We start from the raw sequence: 18,023 nt of genomic DNA, 5'->3' as shown, positions 1-18,023 counted from the left end.
TACCTTAATATTAGAGAAATCCTAATTATGTTAGTGAAGCTACAGGTAAGGATTAAGAAGTCAGCAGAAGTATTAAGGCTTATTTGTTAGTCTTGAGGTTTATAAAAATAATGTGCTGTAGTTAAGGTATGAAGTTTATTGAAGATCTGAGAACTTTCTTGGCCCTGTTGATCTGTTCTTTAAGAATATTGTGATACATTGGTGTTAAAATAATCAAACTTAGAATATTGTAGCCGAAATGAGAACTTCTGTGGTGGTTGTGCATCTCTCAGTATTTTTTGGCTGGACAAGTACGCCTCCACTAAGGCTGGTGCTACTTTGAGTACCGTGTTCAGTGCTGGTTTTGTGTATGGATTTTGCCATAAAAATTTATTGGCAGTTAGCAGGAGTGGCTGGAGAACCAGCCCTAGCTCCTGCACGGCAAAGCTCAGACAGGTAGTTCTGCTGACAGTGGTGACCTTTACTGTCAAATACTCGGCTGGGCTAGGGCTGCCGAAGGGGCGCGAGGTTGGCGATGCACTGCTGGAGGAACCAGGTTCTGAAGTCACACTCGCCGGGCCAACAGAGCGTAGGACCCTGCCTGCCCAACTGAAACAGCTCTGTGTTTGTAACATCTGAAGGCAACTGTTTGCAACAGTTGTTCTTAGAATTGTGTTTTTCTCAAGCCTGTACATGAACTACTTACTTAACAGGGTCTGTGTAAAACCCATTTCACTTGTGCTCTGATTAAAGTGTTTGTTACATCTGTGTTACATTTGGCTAGCAGCGTTTGAGGCTTCATTTATACCAATACCAGTTTCTTCAAGTTGCATGTGAAGTTCCCAAATTACATTAGCAAATACTTGTTATTGTCATAATGCTTTATATTAAGAGCATCTCAGGGATGTGTTGTACTTTTTACTTGTTGGAATTCTGCATTCACATGGTTTGGGGATTTAAGAATTTTATTTTATATTATAGTAGATTTTGGTTTGGTTTGGAATCTTACCTTAGTATTTTTTTTTAATTAATTGTAGCCTATAGTACTTACTACAACCTTACGTTGGCAGTCTGATAGATCTCATTGACCTTGCCTGCACTGTCAACAGTGTTACGGAGAAATAGTCCTATATTTTGAAGAGTAACTTATTCCTGCTCGCTGGTGCTCTTGGCCATCAGTTGTGGCATAGGAGGAAAAATCTGAGAAACAGTTTTCTCTGAGGAATTTGCCTGTTAATTAACTAAGTTTAGGATTACATTATTAGAAATAAGTGCATTTCCAGTGAAGTAGCACACACGTTGACTGGAAGTAAAAACAGTTGGCAAGGGAAGAACACGATCTTGGAGGTAGGAAACAAATTTTCATGCTTCACAGCATAAAAACAACACGAGCTTTTGGAAGAAATCTAGGATTGAATTATTTTGCCATTTTTTCATGTTGCTTGTCTTTGAAGTGCTGAGGATTACATTTTGGATTGTACGTTGTGCTGTTCCTGTTCTTATATTCCTATGACAGTGTCACTTGTGAAGCAGTTTTGCAGCTGTGGGAATTCCTTAAGCCTAGGTAGGAAGGGTCAGTGTCGTGCAGTTTAAGCTTTGAATGTTGAGTGAACCTCTTTCCTCCTAAATACGGGATTAATATGTATTTTCATGGTAATAAAATAATTAAAAAATTTTCATGGTACAAGGGTGCTGATAATACTCTACAACAGTTGATTATAAAAATATTGCAGTCAACAAAGAAACAGGAAAGTAAATGTTAACATTTTATTGACCAAGCTGAATGAAATGCAAAAATACTTGGAATTGGGCAGATACAGTAATTTTGGAATTTTCTGCCCATTTGATAGAAGTAGTCTTGCATTTAAAAGGATAGGTGTAATTAAAGTGCATGCTGTTTGCAAAACATGAATATTGTGACTTGCCTAAATGTGACCTCATACTCAAATATTTGTTTTTGAAATAAATACTTCAGAAACAGTTGCTTAATTGGCTGACAGTGACAAGGAAGGTGAGGCTGAAACAACAAAGTGGCTGGAAACTAAAGTATTCTGCTAGAAAAATGGGACTGCGCTGAAAGTTGCTGCCTCCCAAAAGGCATGTTCATCAGTTGAGCTTTGCTGCTGTTGTACGTAATCCATTGCCAGTGCCAATTTAAATAAATGTATCTTTGATTTTGGCCAGTGTTTTCAGTCCATTCTCTTAAGCATGTTCTGAGCCTCGTCTGTCAAAGGCCACTGAATTTTGTTAGTGTTTGGAGTTGCATAACTCCTTTGTGAGTAATTACTGGCAGTGACATGGATGACTCAGCTACCTAGTTTTGTGCATCTCTGAAAATCTCCACATTTGGGTGGTGTTATGTTAAGAAAAAATAGTAGTTTTGCCCCTAACCTGAAGTGAAGTACCCTCAGCTCTTGCAACAATTTACAGTTTTTATAAAGACTTATGAGAGCAAGCCCCCTTAAAGTGGAGGGGAAAAAAAAAAGAGCAAGCATGTTAATACTCTTAAATGGAAAACAATGAGTGTCTTTATGCATTGAGAAGTGATGCAATATAATAATAATAATAATTCTGTTTTGGTATGCCACTTTTGAAGATAATTTTTGGAAGTCTGCTGTCATATTTTGAATGTGTAAAAGGAGCAGGGGGTCTGAGGTAGCTCACCTTGGTTCCCCCAGGATAGCTTTGGAGGCGCTTCACAATAACCATAAATCAGAAGAATGGTATGGTGTGTTAACTCATATATAGAATCTTAATGTTTATGTAGATGTGCTTCATTACTACATCAAGAATAAAATTTGAAACACATTGTTTTCATCAGGTTAAAATGTTCTTTCCCAGTATTCCTCATTTGTCATTACACGTGATTTTGAGATTGGCTGCTTTATGCCCTTTGGTTATGGAGTTACAGTCACCTCCTAGACAGGCGGGAGTGAAAAGGGTCTCAAGTCCTTCACTGCTACAGCAACCCCTGTGCTTGTGGTTGGGTTTGTGTCTTGTCATAGCTATAGCTAGTCTGAGACACATGGTATTCTCCCCTCATCTCTGATAATGGGAAGGATCAAATGTTCTCTTAAAATTGGTAATTATACGTTTCTGAATATTTGTTATCCTGTATGAAGGTATGATTTATTTGCCACAGGATAAGAACTTTCTAACTTTCCCTAGTAACTGACTATGGGTTTAAGGTTGTTGGTTTTGTTGTTTGGGTTTCTTTTTAAAGGTAGATGGCTTTATCTTCCTTTTCTACTTGGTACGTTTGTGTGTGTGAGTGAGTTACCTGGCCTCTTTTCTCAGGAGCTGAGGGACTGAGGCTAGCGCAGGGTTTGTGCAGGCGGTGAGCAGATGAGAAGAAAATCCAGCGCAGACCTGCAGAGTCTGACAGGGACACTGCCATCCCATCAGCAGGACATCCTTCCTCTGGTCACATCGTGGTAGGGTGGGACCCCGCTTTAGTTGGTGCAACTCCGTTGGGTAATTCTTGTAACACTGCTTCATCTTCCACTTCGTGGGGCTGGCTGCTGTACTGGAGGAAGCTTTACCTTCCCAAAAGTATGCGAGCCCAGGCAGTAAAGAGCACTGAATACAGGTTGGGCACCTGCATACAATAACAATATCTGCTATTTTTTTACAAAAAAACCCAACAAACCAACCAAAAACTTGTGGGTGTTTTATAGGAAGAACAGGTGCTGTTAAGCTTCGGTTTTGTTCAGTCACTTTTAGACATTTTAAAAAAAAATGAAATCCCTTGCCTATTTGGCTGTGCACAGAATCCCCAAATTTCTCAAACCTATCTCAGGAAATAAGATTCAGTAGGCCAATGTGTTGCTCATTAAATTAATGTTGCAAACACTCTGCAGATGTAATTCAGAATAAATGAGGAACAAATGTTGTTGTCTTAACAGGGTTTTTTCCAAAGGATTTGTTTCAAAGTCTTTTCAAAATAATTGGGGTTTCTAATGCAAGCTTCCACTCTAACATTTTGAAATAAGTATGTGAAATAATACTTTTCTATGTGGGGAAGCAAACTGGTTAGTCTTGCGTTCATTTGGAAGAATTGAGAGGTGTAGGTCTGGTGACTAGCTGCAGTAACTTAGCAAATTAAGCACAGTGAAGGAGGAACCATGGAGGATGCAGAAGATTTTGTTGATACTTATGTAGGATTTTACCTGTTTGTAGCCAGGCTAGATTATCCATGAGTGGTGATGAATAATGCTTTCTACTTACAATAATGTTACGATTATAAAATTCCCAGTTTTTCTTCTGTAAAATTCTTAATTCTGTTTGAAGGCTTAAATGAAGACGTGTAAAAACAGGGCAGAGCAAACGAGCTTTACATCTACAGTTTTTCCTTGTAGTTAGGCATTTTGCTGGCCATTTGTCTAGTTTCTTTTGGCCCAAACCATAACACATTTACCATGTAAACAGTTAAAACATCCCTAATACAGGGGCGAAGATGGTTCAAATCTTTAGTAATCCTGGGATTCCTCTGTTCTGCTGTAATTATTGGAGGAGAAACATGTGCAATAGTAGTTAAGACTTTTACCAGCCGCAAAAGCCCTTGGGATGTTCTCCCAAAGTAGTCCCAGCAAGTCATGGGATCCATCGCAGCTATTTAAATCAGAAGGCAGATTGTGCTCTGTTACTTCGGAGGCCGTTTAGCATCAGAGGACTGGGTCTCTTAGCCTACTGCTCTGGAAAAGTAAGTTTCTTACCTGCTAGGTTGTCTGACCTTAACTTTGTTGTCATCTTTTTATATAATTGTTTTGGTTATTGTTATACTAGTCAACAATGTGGAGTACATTCTGTAGTTCTCAGAATATGTGTTTGGAAAGTATTGACGCTGTTTGCTGAAATGTCTTAGTTTAATTTGTTTTAATTGAAGTTAATACTTAAAATGGTCAGTTAGTTGTAGGACTTTAGCAGTACTGAAGAGCAAAATGATTCAAGGATGAAAGAATCTCCTTCAGACTAATGGTACTCGCTTCTTTCAGTTGTTCTCATTGTAGAGATAAGTGCTTTCTAATTCTCAATAATTTAAATTTGTGCATTCATGGATATTTAGTAAATAATGACTTAAAGGTTAAAATAAACCTCTTCAGGTTAAAAAGTTCTGTTCTATGCATTTGTGTGTATTCAAGATTAAATCACTGAAAGGGGTGCTACTTGACTGCAGAAGCAGAATTTTGTATGTGGTTTCCACAGAGATGGGAATTAAGTATTAATTGTAACTTTCCTTTTTTGCCTAATATGGGGGACAGTGGAAACTTCTAGTTACTGAAACTTGGCCAGTATAAGTAACTGTACAGAACAGTAATGATTTGACTTTTGCCACTGAATTTTTTAACTGAATAACTAACAAACTCCTAGACTTTGGGTTGCAATCCAACAGGTTTGTTGTTTTGTTGGGTTTTTTTAAGGGACAGTGACCACGGTTCACAAACAAAGCAAGCAAAAGTGTAGTCATGTATATCGAGCAATAAAAGTACATTCATGCACTTGGACATAAAAATTCTTTGGACTAAAAATTGGCAGGCATCCTAGTCTTTGTAGTTATAGGGGAAAAAAAAAACAACCCATGAGCAACAACGAAGGGTAAAAGTGTACGATGGGAAATTGTTAATTAAGATGCCATTTGATTACCTGCCTTAAAAGTCCAACAACTTACTATATTTGATTTGCCAGAAAGCTGAAAGTATGCTTACATGGCGTGCTCAGGAACTACGTAGATCAAATAACATGCTGATTTTTTTTTCATTCAAACCCCCATTCCAGCAGTGACACTTTCTGTGTCTGGTTGCCTGGAGTTAAGCTATCGTTTTCAGCGTATCTAGAATTCTTCTGGCTGGTAGTTTGGGTTCCAGAGCTTAAATTTAAGTAACAAAACGTGGAAAATGTTGACTGTATTTAAAGAAAGAAAAAGCAAAATGCAGACAAAATTCACTTCAAATTCAAGTACTTGAGTGAAAATTGCACGTATTTCCGAGCACCTGGAGTGGAAACTTGTTTTATTACTAGGTCCAAATAAAAATAAGATTTTTGGACAACTTTGTGCCTCTCCTTGATTCGCTGTTAAATGTAATCTAGTGATACTGTGAAAAGAAATTACGTGGCAGTGAATCATCTGAAATGTAATTGAAGTTCATATCTGGTCTGAATGTTGGTATTATTTCTTGATGTATTCAGTTAATTCATACAATAACATATATGTTTGTAAACTGTGATTACAGTAAGCAAAAACTCAATTAACTGAATGAAGGTAACCAAAGCCTCATGCTGCTTTCCTTGATATTTTTTTTCAGTGAGGTTATAGTCCAAAAATAAGTGCCGGTGTGTTGATACAAAAATTGGAGATTTGATTTTTATCAAAATCATTAATATAAGAGTTAGCTTTTAAAAGCTGTACTTGAAATCAAGAGTCCTAGGAGCAGCACTGGAAGTGGTTGAGGGTTTGCTTAGATGATGCAATTGTGGTGGTATAAACCTGTCCCTTCAGCCCTGCCTGTTTGTCGGGTTTTCTTGTCGCTTTTAAATGGGGGCATGGTCTATATGGCATTTCAAGATTCTTTGTAGTCCTGTGTTTTTACCAGTTCACATACTGATAATCATAGCATATTTTGGTATCTTAGGCATGTATTTGAGATAAATTCAGAAGTACGAGAAGAAAATGTCATGACCCAGTCTGAGAATTTAATGGGTTCAATTTCTGTTTTCAGGAAATAAGTTGTTTGTTTCCTTGTGTTATTTCTAGCTAGTATTTTGTTGTGAGATCTATGCCACATGAAGGTAGCGATACTGAACAATTAACATATAATAAATCAGCAATTATCACTAGCAAAGTCCGTAACTAGCTTCAACTATTTTGTCAGGTATTTCATTTGTCATTACTGCTTTGTGTGTTTGAACAGTGTGCCCTTTGCTTTCTGCATTATTTTTTTTTTTTAATTTCAGTTGTTATGCAGCATTGAATTGTTTGTTACTTAGGGAGAACTGAACTTTTAGATTTTATTTTTTTTTTTTGCTATTGCAGCTGTGGACTTGGTACCTGCTTTTTACTGTTGTTTTTGGGGGTACACAACTGCTAGCGAGTATTGTGCTCACTTAAGAGCATGTTGTTTATTTGTCTCTGTCTGGATGCCTGTCGTACTTTTCTGCCTCTTAAAGGTGGTTGGTGGGTTTGAAATTGATCCACAAATATTTTAATATACAGATCTACAGTTTCTAAACTACTTTGTTAAACTGTGACTGTTCTGTTTGCTAAATATTTAAATAACTTTTGATGCAAGCAGACTTTTGGAGGGATCTAATTTTTGAGGAAATAATGACTTATTTTTGTGAATAAGGATTCTGTGGTATGTATTCTCCGTTCTGCTTGCTCTTGTGCTTCTGCTTCTTGCCCCCAAAAGGCTTAAAAACATTTTTGAATCTCTTTTGCTTTAATCTGCAAATTAATTTTCAGCAGCAGATTTTACAATTTTAGCTTTCTGAAAAGCATCCGCAACATAAATTTTGTACATTTTACATGTCATCTTGTATGGATGGTATCTGTAGCTTTTAAAGAAGGAATTTTAAATTAATTCCAATTAAATAACACTGTGGAATGGCATTTACAAAGGGATATGCTAAATGATGCATAAGAGAGACACTAAATATAACTACTAGGTAGTAGTGTTTGATTGAAACTACAGTTTTAAATTAGAGCAACAAGAACACCAGTTTTCATTTGTGTGCTCTGAAATGTAAATTGGTCAAATTATAAACTCTGCTTGTTTGAAATTGTTAGGTTTTAATGCTGTTGTTTGGTTTTTTTTCTTTTTCTCTTCTGCATTCCCATTTCTTCCCATCTCCAGCTAAATGGCCTTAAAATGGCAGATGAGCCTATGGAAGAAGGTGAACCATATTCTTACCATGTAAGTATATTCGATTAGATGTTCAGTTTAGGCACTCAATTAGCATTTCGTTTGAAGCAAAATTTATGCATTCCCTGCTCTTTAATAACTTTTGAACCTTTCATTTTGTTTGACCAGATCTGAGGAGGCTCTTAAGTCTCAAAGATGAATTGGAAAATTAGTACCTGGGTAGGGGCCGTAAGTGCCTTGTTGGGGAAGCTTGCACATCAGGCAGTGCTTTATGGAAAACAGATTCTGTGTGCTGGAGAGGGCAGGTCCCTCAGCCTCAGAAAGTGCTCAGTCCAGCCATGAACCTTTTATACATAGAGTGTTTATTGTTGCCTCTTACTACACTGTCAGCTGTTCTTCCTTTGTATTTTTTAATGTAGCTGCTGTACATTCATCTAGAAGGTACTTAATTCCTGCTATTTTAGAACAGAATTGATTTTTACACCAGGATGTTAATTTGACTGTTATGTACAAGTATCTCAGATGAACCCTGTTGTGCATGATTTTTGTCCAGTGCCTTGGTGATGTGCATATTTAGGAGGTGCTGAAGATCAGTGTTCTGTACGCTGGCTAAATCTTGGACTAAACTTTAGGCTAATACTGTGTGTGGTGAAATGCCTGACATTGCATGGAGAAGTTGGCCATCATTTTTGAACACAGCCATCCATGTATTTTGTGTTTGGAACAAGATCATGGAAAAAGGTATTAAGTATATCTTATTGCCAGCTGTAACCACTGCTTTGTATTGCAGTAATAAGTTATAAGTGAGTGATCTGGAGAGTAAAGTCTTGGGGGAAGAAGTGTGGTGCTTGGACATTTCCTGGTGTAGAGTAAGTAAATAAACAGTCAGTGTCACGGTCATCTTACACGTAGCGAAGAAAGATGAGCAATGGGTTGTCTCAGTTGTTCGCGGTACTTGAAACAGAAGGATGTTGCTGAGCTTGTTTGTTAGGTGCTTGGAGCTACATACAAGTCAAGCTGTAACGAAGTAAGATGGCACAAAGCCATAACCGATTGCGGCGTTTCTTTCAGTGCTTTGTCTTCTGTTGAACCTGCTGGGAATAGTTAGGTTTTGTGCAAGGCAGCTCGGTGGGAGCTAGTACCTGAGCTCTGAAATAGATTTGCTGCTCAAGCAGCAGAGCACAAAATCAGATAGCCAAATTAGCGTTTTGTGGAGGCCAAACTAGAAATGAAAATGAAACTGGCTTATATAGCTGTTCAGCTTTTTCCCTTCTTGTGGGAAGGCCACTTCTTGTGGATGTGAAGGCAGAGGCCTTCTTATGCTTCAGTCATGCCAATTTTTAGTACTTAATGATAGTTAAGTAAGTGAAATTATATAGCCAATCTTTTGTGAAGGTAAAACACTTCATAAAAAATAGCTCATTTCATACATTTCAAGTTATTCTTTATTTGCATGGAAAGCATTTTTCTCCTCGGTTCACATTTAGAAATACTCTGTCAGTCTCTGCAGCAACCACAATATGATGTCACAGGCTAATGATTCAAGGTGGGTGATAAACAGAAGAGCAGGTGAACTGTTAAGGATCTTTTCTCATGCTAAGGTTCACAGTGTTAAGGAATACAAATTAGGATGGTGAAGTAAAAAGGCTTCTAAGTATAGTATTTACATTTTTTATGGAAAGAACCAGCCATTAGTCTGTTACGTGACAGGACAGGACGACGTTCTGCTTTCATCTGTCCTGGGCTGACTTGAAATGCTAGTGTGTTTACCTGCATTAGATTCCTGCCATGTGTTTAAAAAAACAAATAAAAATGAAATGTACATCTTTCCTATGAATATGTATATGCGTAGTCAACAGGATGGATGGATGAAATGAAGTTGGGATGTCTACACTGTATCATCAGTGTATGTCAGCGTTTTTTTGTCAACAAAAAGGGAAATAAACTATCTTGGAGTGTGAATTAATGAATTAACTTTGTTATTCAGCAGTATCTTCTGTTAATACCTACCTTTGCATGGGAAGCAGGCGGGACAGGCCTTTTCCACAAAGAGGGAAGTAAGAGATGTAGGGGAGGGGAAGGGACTCGTGCAGTAACAGCTGGACTGCAGTTTGTGACTATACTGTGATGTTAGTTTGAATTCTTTCTTTCTTCCTTCCTCTGGACAAACAAAACAATTAAGGCAGAGACAGTTAATACAGTGCGATGATTACCCCTGCTTACTTTTTAGTTATTACTGTAAGTATGTACGCATTTAGGTGATCAGATTTCTACCCTGAATTTCTATGTAAACCCACACAGAGGATTTCATCCAGGTACTTCTGTATCGTCTGGTAACGCTGATCACAAGTTTTAATGCGTGGTCCTGGGCAGCAAGACTTTCTGTCTGTAGTCAGCGTGACTGTAGTCTGATGTTCTCCCCTAAAGCCAACTGTTTCATCCAGCGGCTGGGTCTTTTTCTGGTGCTGTTCATACTTGCCGTTGCAGGAGAGCAGTGTACTGTGGGCTGGTAGGGTGTTTTTCTGGTCTCCACTAAGAGAAGCTTTCAAGACGAAGACCTAAAGGGAGGACAGGAGGACAGTTAATAATCATCTGGGTACCCTAAAAGGAAAGTACTGCAGATCAGATGGGATTTTCTGTTGTAATTGGCTTCTTGTATTTGCTGTGTACAAGAAGTTGGTATTCTTGACAGGGCTGAGGGGTGCCGCTCTTTTTTCACATACAAGCAGAGGTTGCTGTTGTAGGCCTTGGCACATAGGTTTTATTTTCAAGGATACTTTTTTTTTTTACATCTCACTTGTTTTCGCTCACAGAAACTTCTCTTACACCATAAAAGCTGCAACAAGTCATCTGATTTGTTTTCATCATGAACGTTTGTCTTTTCACAATTGTAGCTGCTGTGCCCTGCTTTTCTAATGAGAGTAAAAGGAAGAAGTCGACAGAACACTGAATCTTTTACCTACCTCAGAATTACTCTCAGCTTTTTGAAGGATGTTTCCACACAGGGTAGTCTTTCCATGAGCTCTGCACCCCAGAGTTGTGTTTCTTCTGTTGGATGCAAGAATTGTCAGAGTTCTTAAGATGACTCATATCTTATTTACGGTCTTCAAATGATACATGTTCCTCTAGCTACAAGTGGATGACCATATTTATTATTTGCTGCTGTGAAAAGCAATAATTACCTAAAAATGATGAAATTCAATTTAGCTTTCATTAAGACTATTTCAGGAAAGGGAAAGATGAGAAGAGTAATCACTGGGAAAACTAAAGGCTGCTAAACAGAGGTGAAGCACAGAGGGATCATCTTGTACAGATCTTTAAACTGAGTATGTTTATTCCTTTCATGTAAGAAAATCAGTCTTTGCTGTGGTTGTAATATTTATGACAAAAGGAAATGAGTATTCTTTGGGAATTTTACATCAATTTAGAAATTTTAGATGCATGTATTTAAGAAAGGGTGGTTGGGAAAATTCATGATTTGAACAGCTTTCTTTTCTGCCTTATTAGAATTTCAATTATTTTATTTTTTAAAAAAATAACCAACCAAACAAAAAGAGCAGGCATTTACATGCACTTCTAATGAGAGTTGATAAATTCAAGCCTGTTCATTATTGTATTTTGTTTGCCTTGAAATGATAGGATGAAGGAAGTGTGAAAGAAATTCCTATTACACACCATGTGAAAGAAGGATGTGAGAAAGCAGATCCAGCACAGTTTGAATTACTTAAGGTTCTTGGACAGGGATCATTTGGAAAGGTAAGATAACAAACTTTGTTTTCATCTGATGTCTACTTTGAACCTGCTTTGTCTTCCCTTATTTCTGTGATGCTACAAGGTTAGAAATAAACATCAGAAATCTAAGTCCAGGTAGATGTGCTTGTGGAAATTGCCCTGTTTTGGAGGAAGTTACCCACAGTGTTTTGCAGTTGGGTGGGGAGGTGGTGGTGGGTCTTTTCATTTTTACTATGGTAGCATTTCTATCTTAGTGTTCTTTAGAGGAAAAGCAATGTCTTTTTCCGTAGATCTTTCCAGATGTTCAAGAAGGATAGTACCCTAAGAGTTGCTGGGAATGTTTGAAAAAGATACTGACAAATTTCATCTTTCTCCAATCTTGCTCTGTTGCCAAGGGAGCAAGGTTTATAGCGGGACAGCACATCAGACCCAGCAACAGCCTCAGTCTCTCAGCAGAAGGGTTAGTCAGTAGCAAATTTTAGGAGGTCTGCCACGGAAAGTTAGTTTGCTTTAACTGAACAGGGAGGCATGTTTGTGGTTCATCTGGACTGGCAGCTGCAGCTTCATGGGGAACCATGGCACCAACAGCAAGGGTTTTTACCGGTTGGGTTGTAGAGTTAGGGGTGGTTTTAATGCAACAGCTCTGGTGTTGACAAGCTCTGTTTGCCTCATGCCTTGGTTATTTGAAGTAAAATCATGGTGTTTTCAACGGCCTCAAGACTTTATTGCAGCATCTAGTCAGGAATCAGAAGGAACAATATTTCTGTTCCATATAGTTTCCCTCAGATCCTCTGTAGCTTAGGTTGATGCTTGGGAGGCAGCAGTGCTGTAACAGACATCGATAGACACTTCTGCAGGAGATGGTGATTTGTCTCTTAATGATGGTACTTGACGTGTTGTGGAAGTTTGATTTTATTTTTTTTCCTTTCAATATACAAACTCTGTATTGATATAAATACAGAAGAATGATTGCGGTAGTTTGGAACTTGAACCAAAGTAACAATAAAGTAAATAACCTGGGAAATCTATTTCAGGTTTTTTACTTTGCTGTATTTGTCAAGTTATCTACAGCTAGAAGATGCTAAGTGAACAGTTATTCAAATAGCTTATAGAAAAAATATGGCAATTTTTTTGTTACAATAATTTCTTTCTGGTGTCACACTGCAGAAATGAAATTAAAAACCTAATGTCTCAGTCGCTAGCTTGAAACACATTAGTTGAAACATTAATCCTAGTGTATAAGAATCTAATTTATTTTTTTTTAAAACAGACTCTTAAACTAGATCTTTTGCAATGCAAAAAGTAGACAATCAACTTTATGTATGTTTCCATTTTCCAGTTCTTCTGCTAGTTTTGTCTGTCTCGTGGAAGGAACAAATCTCTGCATAGAGATATATGGAGGGGGGGGGTGGAAGAGAGACATTAGGAAGGCAGTCTGTGAATAAGCGATAGCTTGGAAAATAGACTTTAAAATCTTTCTTAATGTTTTACAGTTTAAGAAACACTTCTTTATCTGGTAATGTTTATTGCCAATTCCCTCATACGCTTCTCATCTTCAGAGCCTAAAAGGCTCTGCGTTTATTACTCCTGACTTGCAATGTCTTAAGCTATCTTAGGGTTCAGCACATCTGGTACAGACATCTTAGCCCTGACTCAGACAGACTCTTACTTCACAGAGTTCAGACTTCTGACAGCCTAAGGAAAGCTCTTGCTCAGAATCCCATCAGGTTGGTGCGACGTCTGTTTTAGCGCTTTTGAAACCTGGCAGTACTTCTAGCTTCAGCTTTAAGAAATGGATGGTGACCTGCACATCTGAGCGGAGCTGTTTTTATCATGTATTTGTTGCTTTCTGTTGAAAAGAGAAAACAACGAAGATCAATGGCTGTTGCCTTGATGGTGTTTTATCTCTGGTTCATACTTCCCAGGGATCTCCCTTTGGGTTTAGCAAACACAAGGTTTGTTTGCTCTCTCTCTCTAACCTAGTATGGGGCTATAGCCCATCCTCTACCTGTCTTTTTTGACATCTGTGCAGTATTTAACACTGCTTCACAGCAATAAGGAGTTAAACCTGATGTCTGTTACTGAGTTTCTGTCTTTGGCCTTTGATAATCACTTTCAGCAGATCTGCTGAAGATGATCCGCAATTCACTTCGGTGTATCACCTTGAGTGTAACACGTGCCCATCTTGTTTGCTTTACAATTGAACAACCGATCGTTATATCTCTGCAAGGTGCAGGATTATGGAGGCTTTGCAAATTAAATAGATGGTACTTGAGTAGTTCTTAGTGGCAGCTGGTTTAGTTCTTATTAGCTAGAATTTGTGACTTGTGTGTGAATTCCTTACAAGCTGCTAGTTATTAAGCACTAACATATTTGAACGTGTTTGTTAATCTTCTGCTTTGGTAATTGTGAGTGTTTTAATCTACAGATGTTTGTTTTCTTATTTGCTGGTGTCAGCGTGATATAATAGGAGAGCAGTGCCGTAGGTCAATCGTTGGGCAAAACTTAAAACAAAAAGCCTGATAACCTTGAAAAGTGATTACATTTTTCTTCTAACCAGAGTTTAAAATGGAAACAACCCCTTTCCTAACCCTGTACAGCTTAGTGACAGTGTATGAATTTGTGATTCTAGAATGGAAAATTTGACAAGTTTATTTCATTACTTTTTTAAAAAATATTTCTAGATATTTAATTTCTAACAAAGTATATATGTAAATAAATCTAGTGTTAATGAAAATCTGAATAAGGTAAGATCAGAGAGGCAATTCTGGGTAGCTCTTGACATTCCCTTGTGATTTGTACGGGGTTTTTTGTTTTGTTTTTTTTTTTTAACAGTACAAACATTCCTCATAACTAAAAATTGCTATTATAAGAACAACAACTTAGAAACAGGAGCACGTACCAAACTGTTTTGTAAACTGAAAGACCTAGTAGTTAGGATATTAGTCAGTGGAGCTACATGTATTTGTACTGCGTTATTTTATCTAATACTATGCTTTTCTTGGTGTCAAGTTATATACAGTTTATCTCTAAAACTGCTCTGGAAGGAAAAGAGTAGAAAAACCTGTTGGAGTTGCTATTCCAGAGGGAAAGGGTGCTTTGATCTTAAATGGTGAGGTTTCCTTGCTTTCATCTCGCCACTCTTACAGATTTCATTAATACAGCCTGTTCCATGCTTGAAACTTGGGTCTTAAACCTCAAAATCTCTTAGGAGGTGGCAGACCAGGCAGAATTGTCACTTTCCAAGAAAGTAATATAAAGAAAAGTATTTATATAAGTACTTACTTGTTAAGTACTTATTTAAACAGCTTGCTGTAGGAAAGAATGTATAGTTTATGACCAATCTGAATACTTCAGAGAGCTTGGTGGTGCATGTACCTCTAATCTGATTAAGGGAATGCAATTTTGCTCTTCCTTTAAAGGTGTATGCTTGGGAAAGAATACTGAAAGCTGCCAGAAATTAATAGGAGGTTTACAAATGCTTTGTGATAGTTGTGTATTTGATTGCTAAGCTTGCTTATGTACAGAGACTTGCTATGAATACTTAGCATCTTTTTATTCCTCAGAGATTTTGAGGAATGGGATGGGACTAGGAACACACTATTTCCTTATCTCTATTAATGAAGTTAAAAGTAAAGACATAGTAATGCTTTTTTAGTCGGGTTGATTTAGTGTTTACATAAAATATTTTTAGCAGAATTTTTAAAAATGGGGTTTGTATTACCAGGTCTTCCTCGTACGGAAAATAATTGGTCCTGATGCTGGGCAACTTTATGCAATGAAAGTACTGAAAAAAGCTTCTTTAAAAGGTATGTGTAGCTTTTGGATTGGAACTTTATAAAATGGTTTTCAATACACTTGTATCTCTTATATGAGTCTTGTAAATACTTAAAAGCCTTTTTGTTAATCCTAAATATATTTCAGTGAGTTCATAACTCTTCTCCGACAGTAGTTTTTTTTCTGGAGTAACTTGTAAGTTCATGTTTAAGAAATATTTCAAATTTGGCCAAATAGCTTTAATTATGTGGTAGAAAGTACTCTTTCAAGGTTTTAAAATTGCATTATTTAATTCTGTTTAGTCTTTTCATTATATTAAAACAAATCATAATTATTAAATTATATTTATCATATTAAAACAAACAAAAAATTCATAAACAATTTTCATTATGTCTTTTAAGTTAAACTCTACTGTGATAAGTCATTCCCCCTTGTTATAGGTGCCATAGCAAGCTCACTTACGTTTTGGCTTTCAGAAGACACTTTAGTGAATGCAAGTCCTCCCTGTTTAAATAGGGACTGTTACTAGTTAAAGAGGAAAAATTAATTTTAAAAGACAGAAAATACGTATCCAGTACAAATAGTTAATTCAGAGGTTAAAGTTAGCTGCCTGGAAATGTAGATGTGAGCTTTTTTCTTGAAAGTGATATGGATTACCACAAGATACTGGGATGTATTGGGGAAAAATGAAGACAGTAAGGAAGCTGGGGCAGGTAAAAAACAGAATAGAGTTCTGCTGTCTGAACGTTTGTGTTTTGTGGGAGACTTAAAAGTTAAAAACAAATAAATAACAAGGAAAAGTGTTTCTCTAGACAGCAAAGACTTCCCGTAGGCTAGGTTCTGCTCAATTTGTATTATACCAAATACATTTGTTTCATGCTGGTCTTTTTGTCTTTTTCTTTTTCCCCTTCTCTGCAGTTCGGGATAGAGTTCGTACAAAAATGGAGAGAGATATATTAGTAGAAGTAAATCATCCATTTATCGTCAAACTGCACTATGGTTGGTATTTTTTTTTTGCTACAGTTTCTTACATTACTTTAAGGCATAGCTGATCTTGTTCTTTCTCAGTTTTGTGGTGTCCATTTTAATGTCCGAATTAGGTTCTAGCAACTTTAAATCACAAAAAGCTAAAAAAGGGAATGTAAACACACGTGTATATAAAAGTTTTAGGTGAAGTCCTCTTGAAATCAAAGAAATGGAAAATTCTTAATTTCTACAGAGACTTATTTTTTCTTTTCATTGAGTTAAAACCAAGGTAATTAATATACTTGGTGTTACCCTGTTTGACAAAGGAGAAATAAAAGAACAGTATTTTAGTGATCTTTTATAACTAAGATTGACTTCTGCGAAGAGGCAAGTAATCATTCAATGAACTACCTTATGTGCTGCTGAATTACTTCAGTTCCGTAACAGAAATATTGCCTTTCATGGGAATTGCCAAGTTGTAAGAGCATTCAGATCCATTTTGTAGGTAATCTTTGTCACACAACTATTGATTTTTTTTTTTAAATTATTTTTTTTAAGCCTTTCAGACTGAAGGGAAGCTATATTTAATATTGGATTTTCTCAGGGGAGGAGATGTATTCACACGATTATCCAAAGAGGTAAGTACTTAAGATTTTATCTCCACTCAGTGTTAGAGAGGGTTTTGTTGTTTGTTTGGGGTTTTTTTTGTCAGTATAGGATTGTCTTCTGTATTTGTTTCTCCCATATTTCTTGTCATAATCTAGTTTTTAATAACTCAGTGGGACTTCCCTTATAGATGTAACCTTAAGAAACCTGAGTGCACATTGATTAGTAGCTTAAGTTTTAATCTGGTATCTGCAAAGTACAGTTCTTTTGTCTAAAAATGTTTTGTTGCTTGGAGACCTAGCTGAAATAAATGAAGATTTAGCTATGAGCGAAGGGGATGTACAGTTCTTCTGCTTATAGTCAGCTTCAGTGCTCCAAGAAGCCCACATCTTTAAGAGATTTCTGCTGCATTGTAAAATTTCATAATGCTGTAATAGAAATCCTAATGCTTAATCTCACAAAGTGTGAACACTGAGCATTTTTGAGACCACTGCCCTTCATCTAACATTGGCATACAACTGGACCTTTACTTTTTCATTTCTATTTTTGTTTTCTGGGCAGAAAACTTCAGAGGAGGGAATACGATACAACTTTTTTTTTCTTTATTTACACATTTGCCATTAAATATTTATTATATGTTACCTTAAGTATTACGAACATGTTCATAAGACTTGTATTTTCTTCCTGCAAATCTTTCAGAAAGATCTAAATTTTTAATGGCAATTTCTCAACAGCTTTACAGTAAGAGAGCTTTTCGGTGCTTTCACCACTGTAAATACTTCTCTATTTCTAATGCATAGGAAAAGCCACTTTCCTAAATGAGAAAACTGGGTATATGACTGATCTTTCTCGTGACATGGAGGTAGTTGTATCCTCAGTATGTAAGGTCAGGAGCTAATTGGTTTTTTTTCCCCCCATACACTTTTCTTAAAAATGAAGCTTTACTCCAGGAACAAGCAAAAGAGAAGGAAGAATTTTAAGGGGGTTTTGTTTTCCTATTTTTATAAAAAGCTGACCTTGGTAAGACAATGGTAATGTCTAAAAATTGAGCTTAAAATTAATTAACCTTGAGGATAAAACGGAGGTTAAAAGCTTAAAACAAAA

The 18,023-nt window shown here is 36.9% G+C and overlaps 1 protein-coding gene across 3 annotated transcripts in view; it reads left to right on the top strand.

Annotated features, from left to right (window-relative positions):
• Nucleotides 1–18,023, top strand: part of RPS6KA6 (ribosomal protein S6 kinase A6) — a 43,341-nt gene that overhangs the window by 1,874 nt on the left and 23,444 nt on the right. Inside the window, exons 2-6 of one of the 3 annotated variants that reach the window (XM_056359683.1) lie at nucleotides 7,830–7,889; nucleotides 11,478–11,594; nucleotides 15,298–15,379; nucleotides 16,266–16,346; nucleotides 16,872–16,951. In XM_056359683.1, the coding sequence (XP_056215658.1) occupies nucleotides 7,830–7,889; nucleotides 11,478–11,594; nucleotides 15,298–15,379; nucleotides 16,266–16,346; nucleotides 16,872–16,951 (420 nt within the window). Of the gene's footprint in view, nucleotides 1–7,829; nucleotides 7,890–9,587; nucleotides 11,165–11,477; nucleotides 11,595–15,297; nucleotides 15,380–16,265; nucleotides 16,347–16,871; nucleotides 16,952–18,023 lie in introns of those variants that run through there. The other 2 variants (XM_056359686.1, XM_056359684.1) reach the window with 2 other exon arrangements.

Source organism: Falco biarmicus, chromosome 14 (assembly GCF_023638135.1).
Source record: "Falco biarmicus isolate bFalBia1 chromosome 14, bFalBia1.pri, whole genome shotgun sequence".
Taxonomy (NCBI): Eukaryota; Metazoa; Chordata; class Aves; order Falconiformes; family Falconidae; genus Falco; species Falco biarmicus.
Note: the sequence above shows the minus strand (reverse complement) of the source record. Positions and strands in the feature narration are given on the sequence as shown.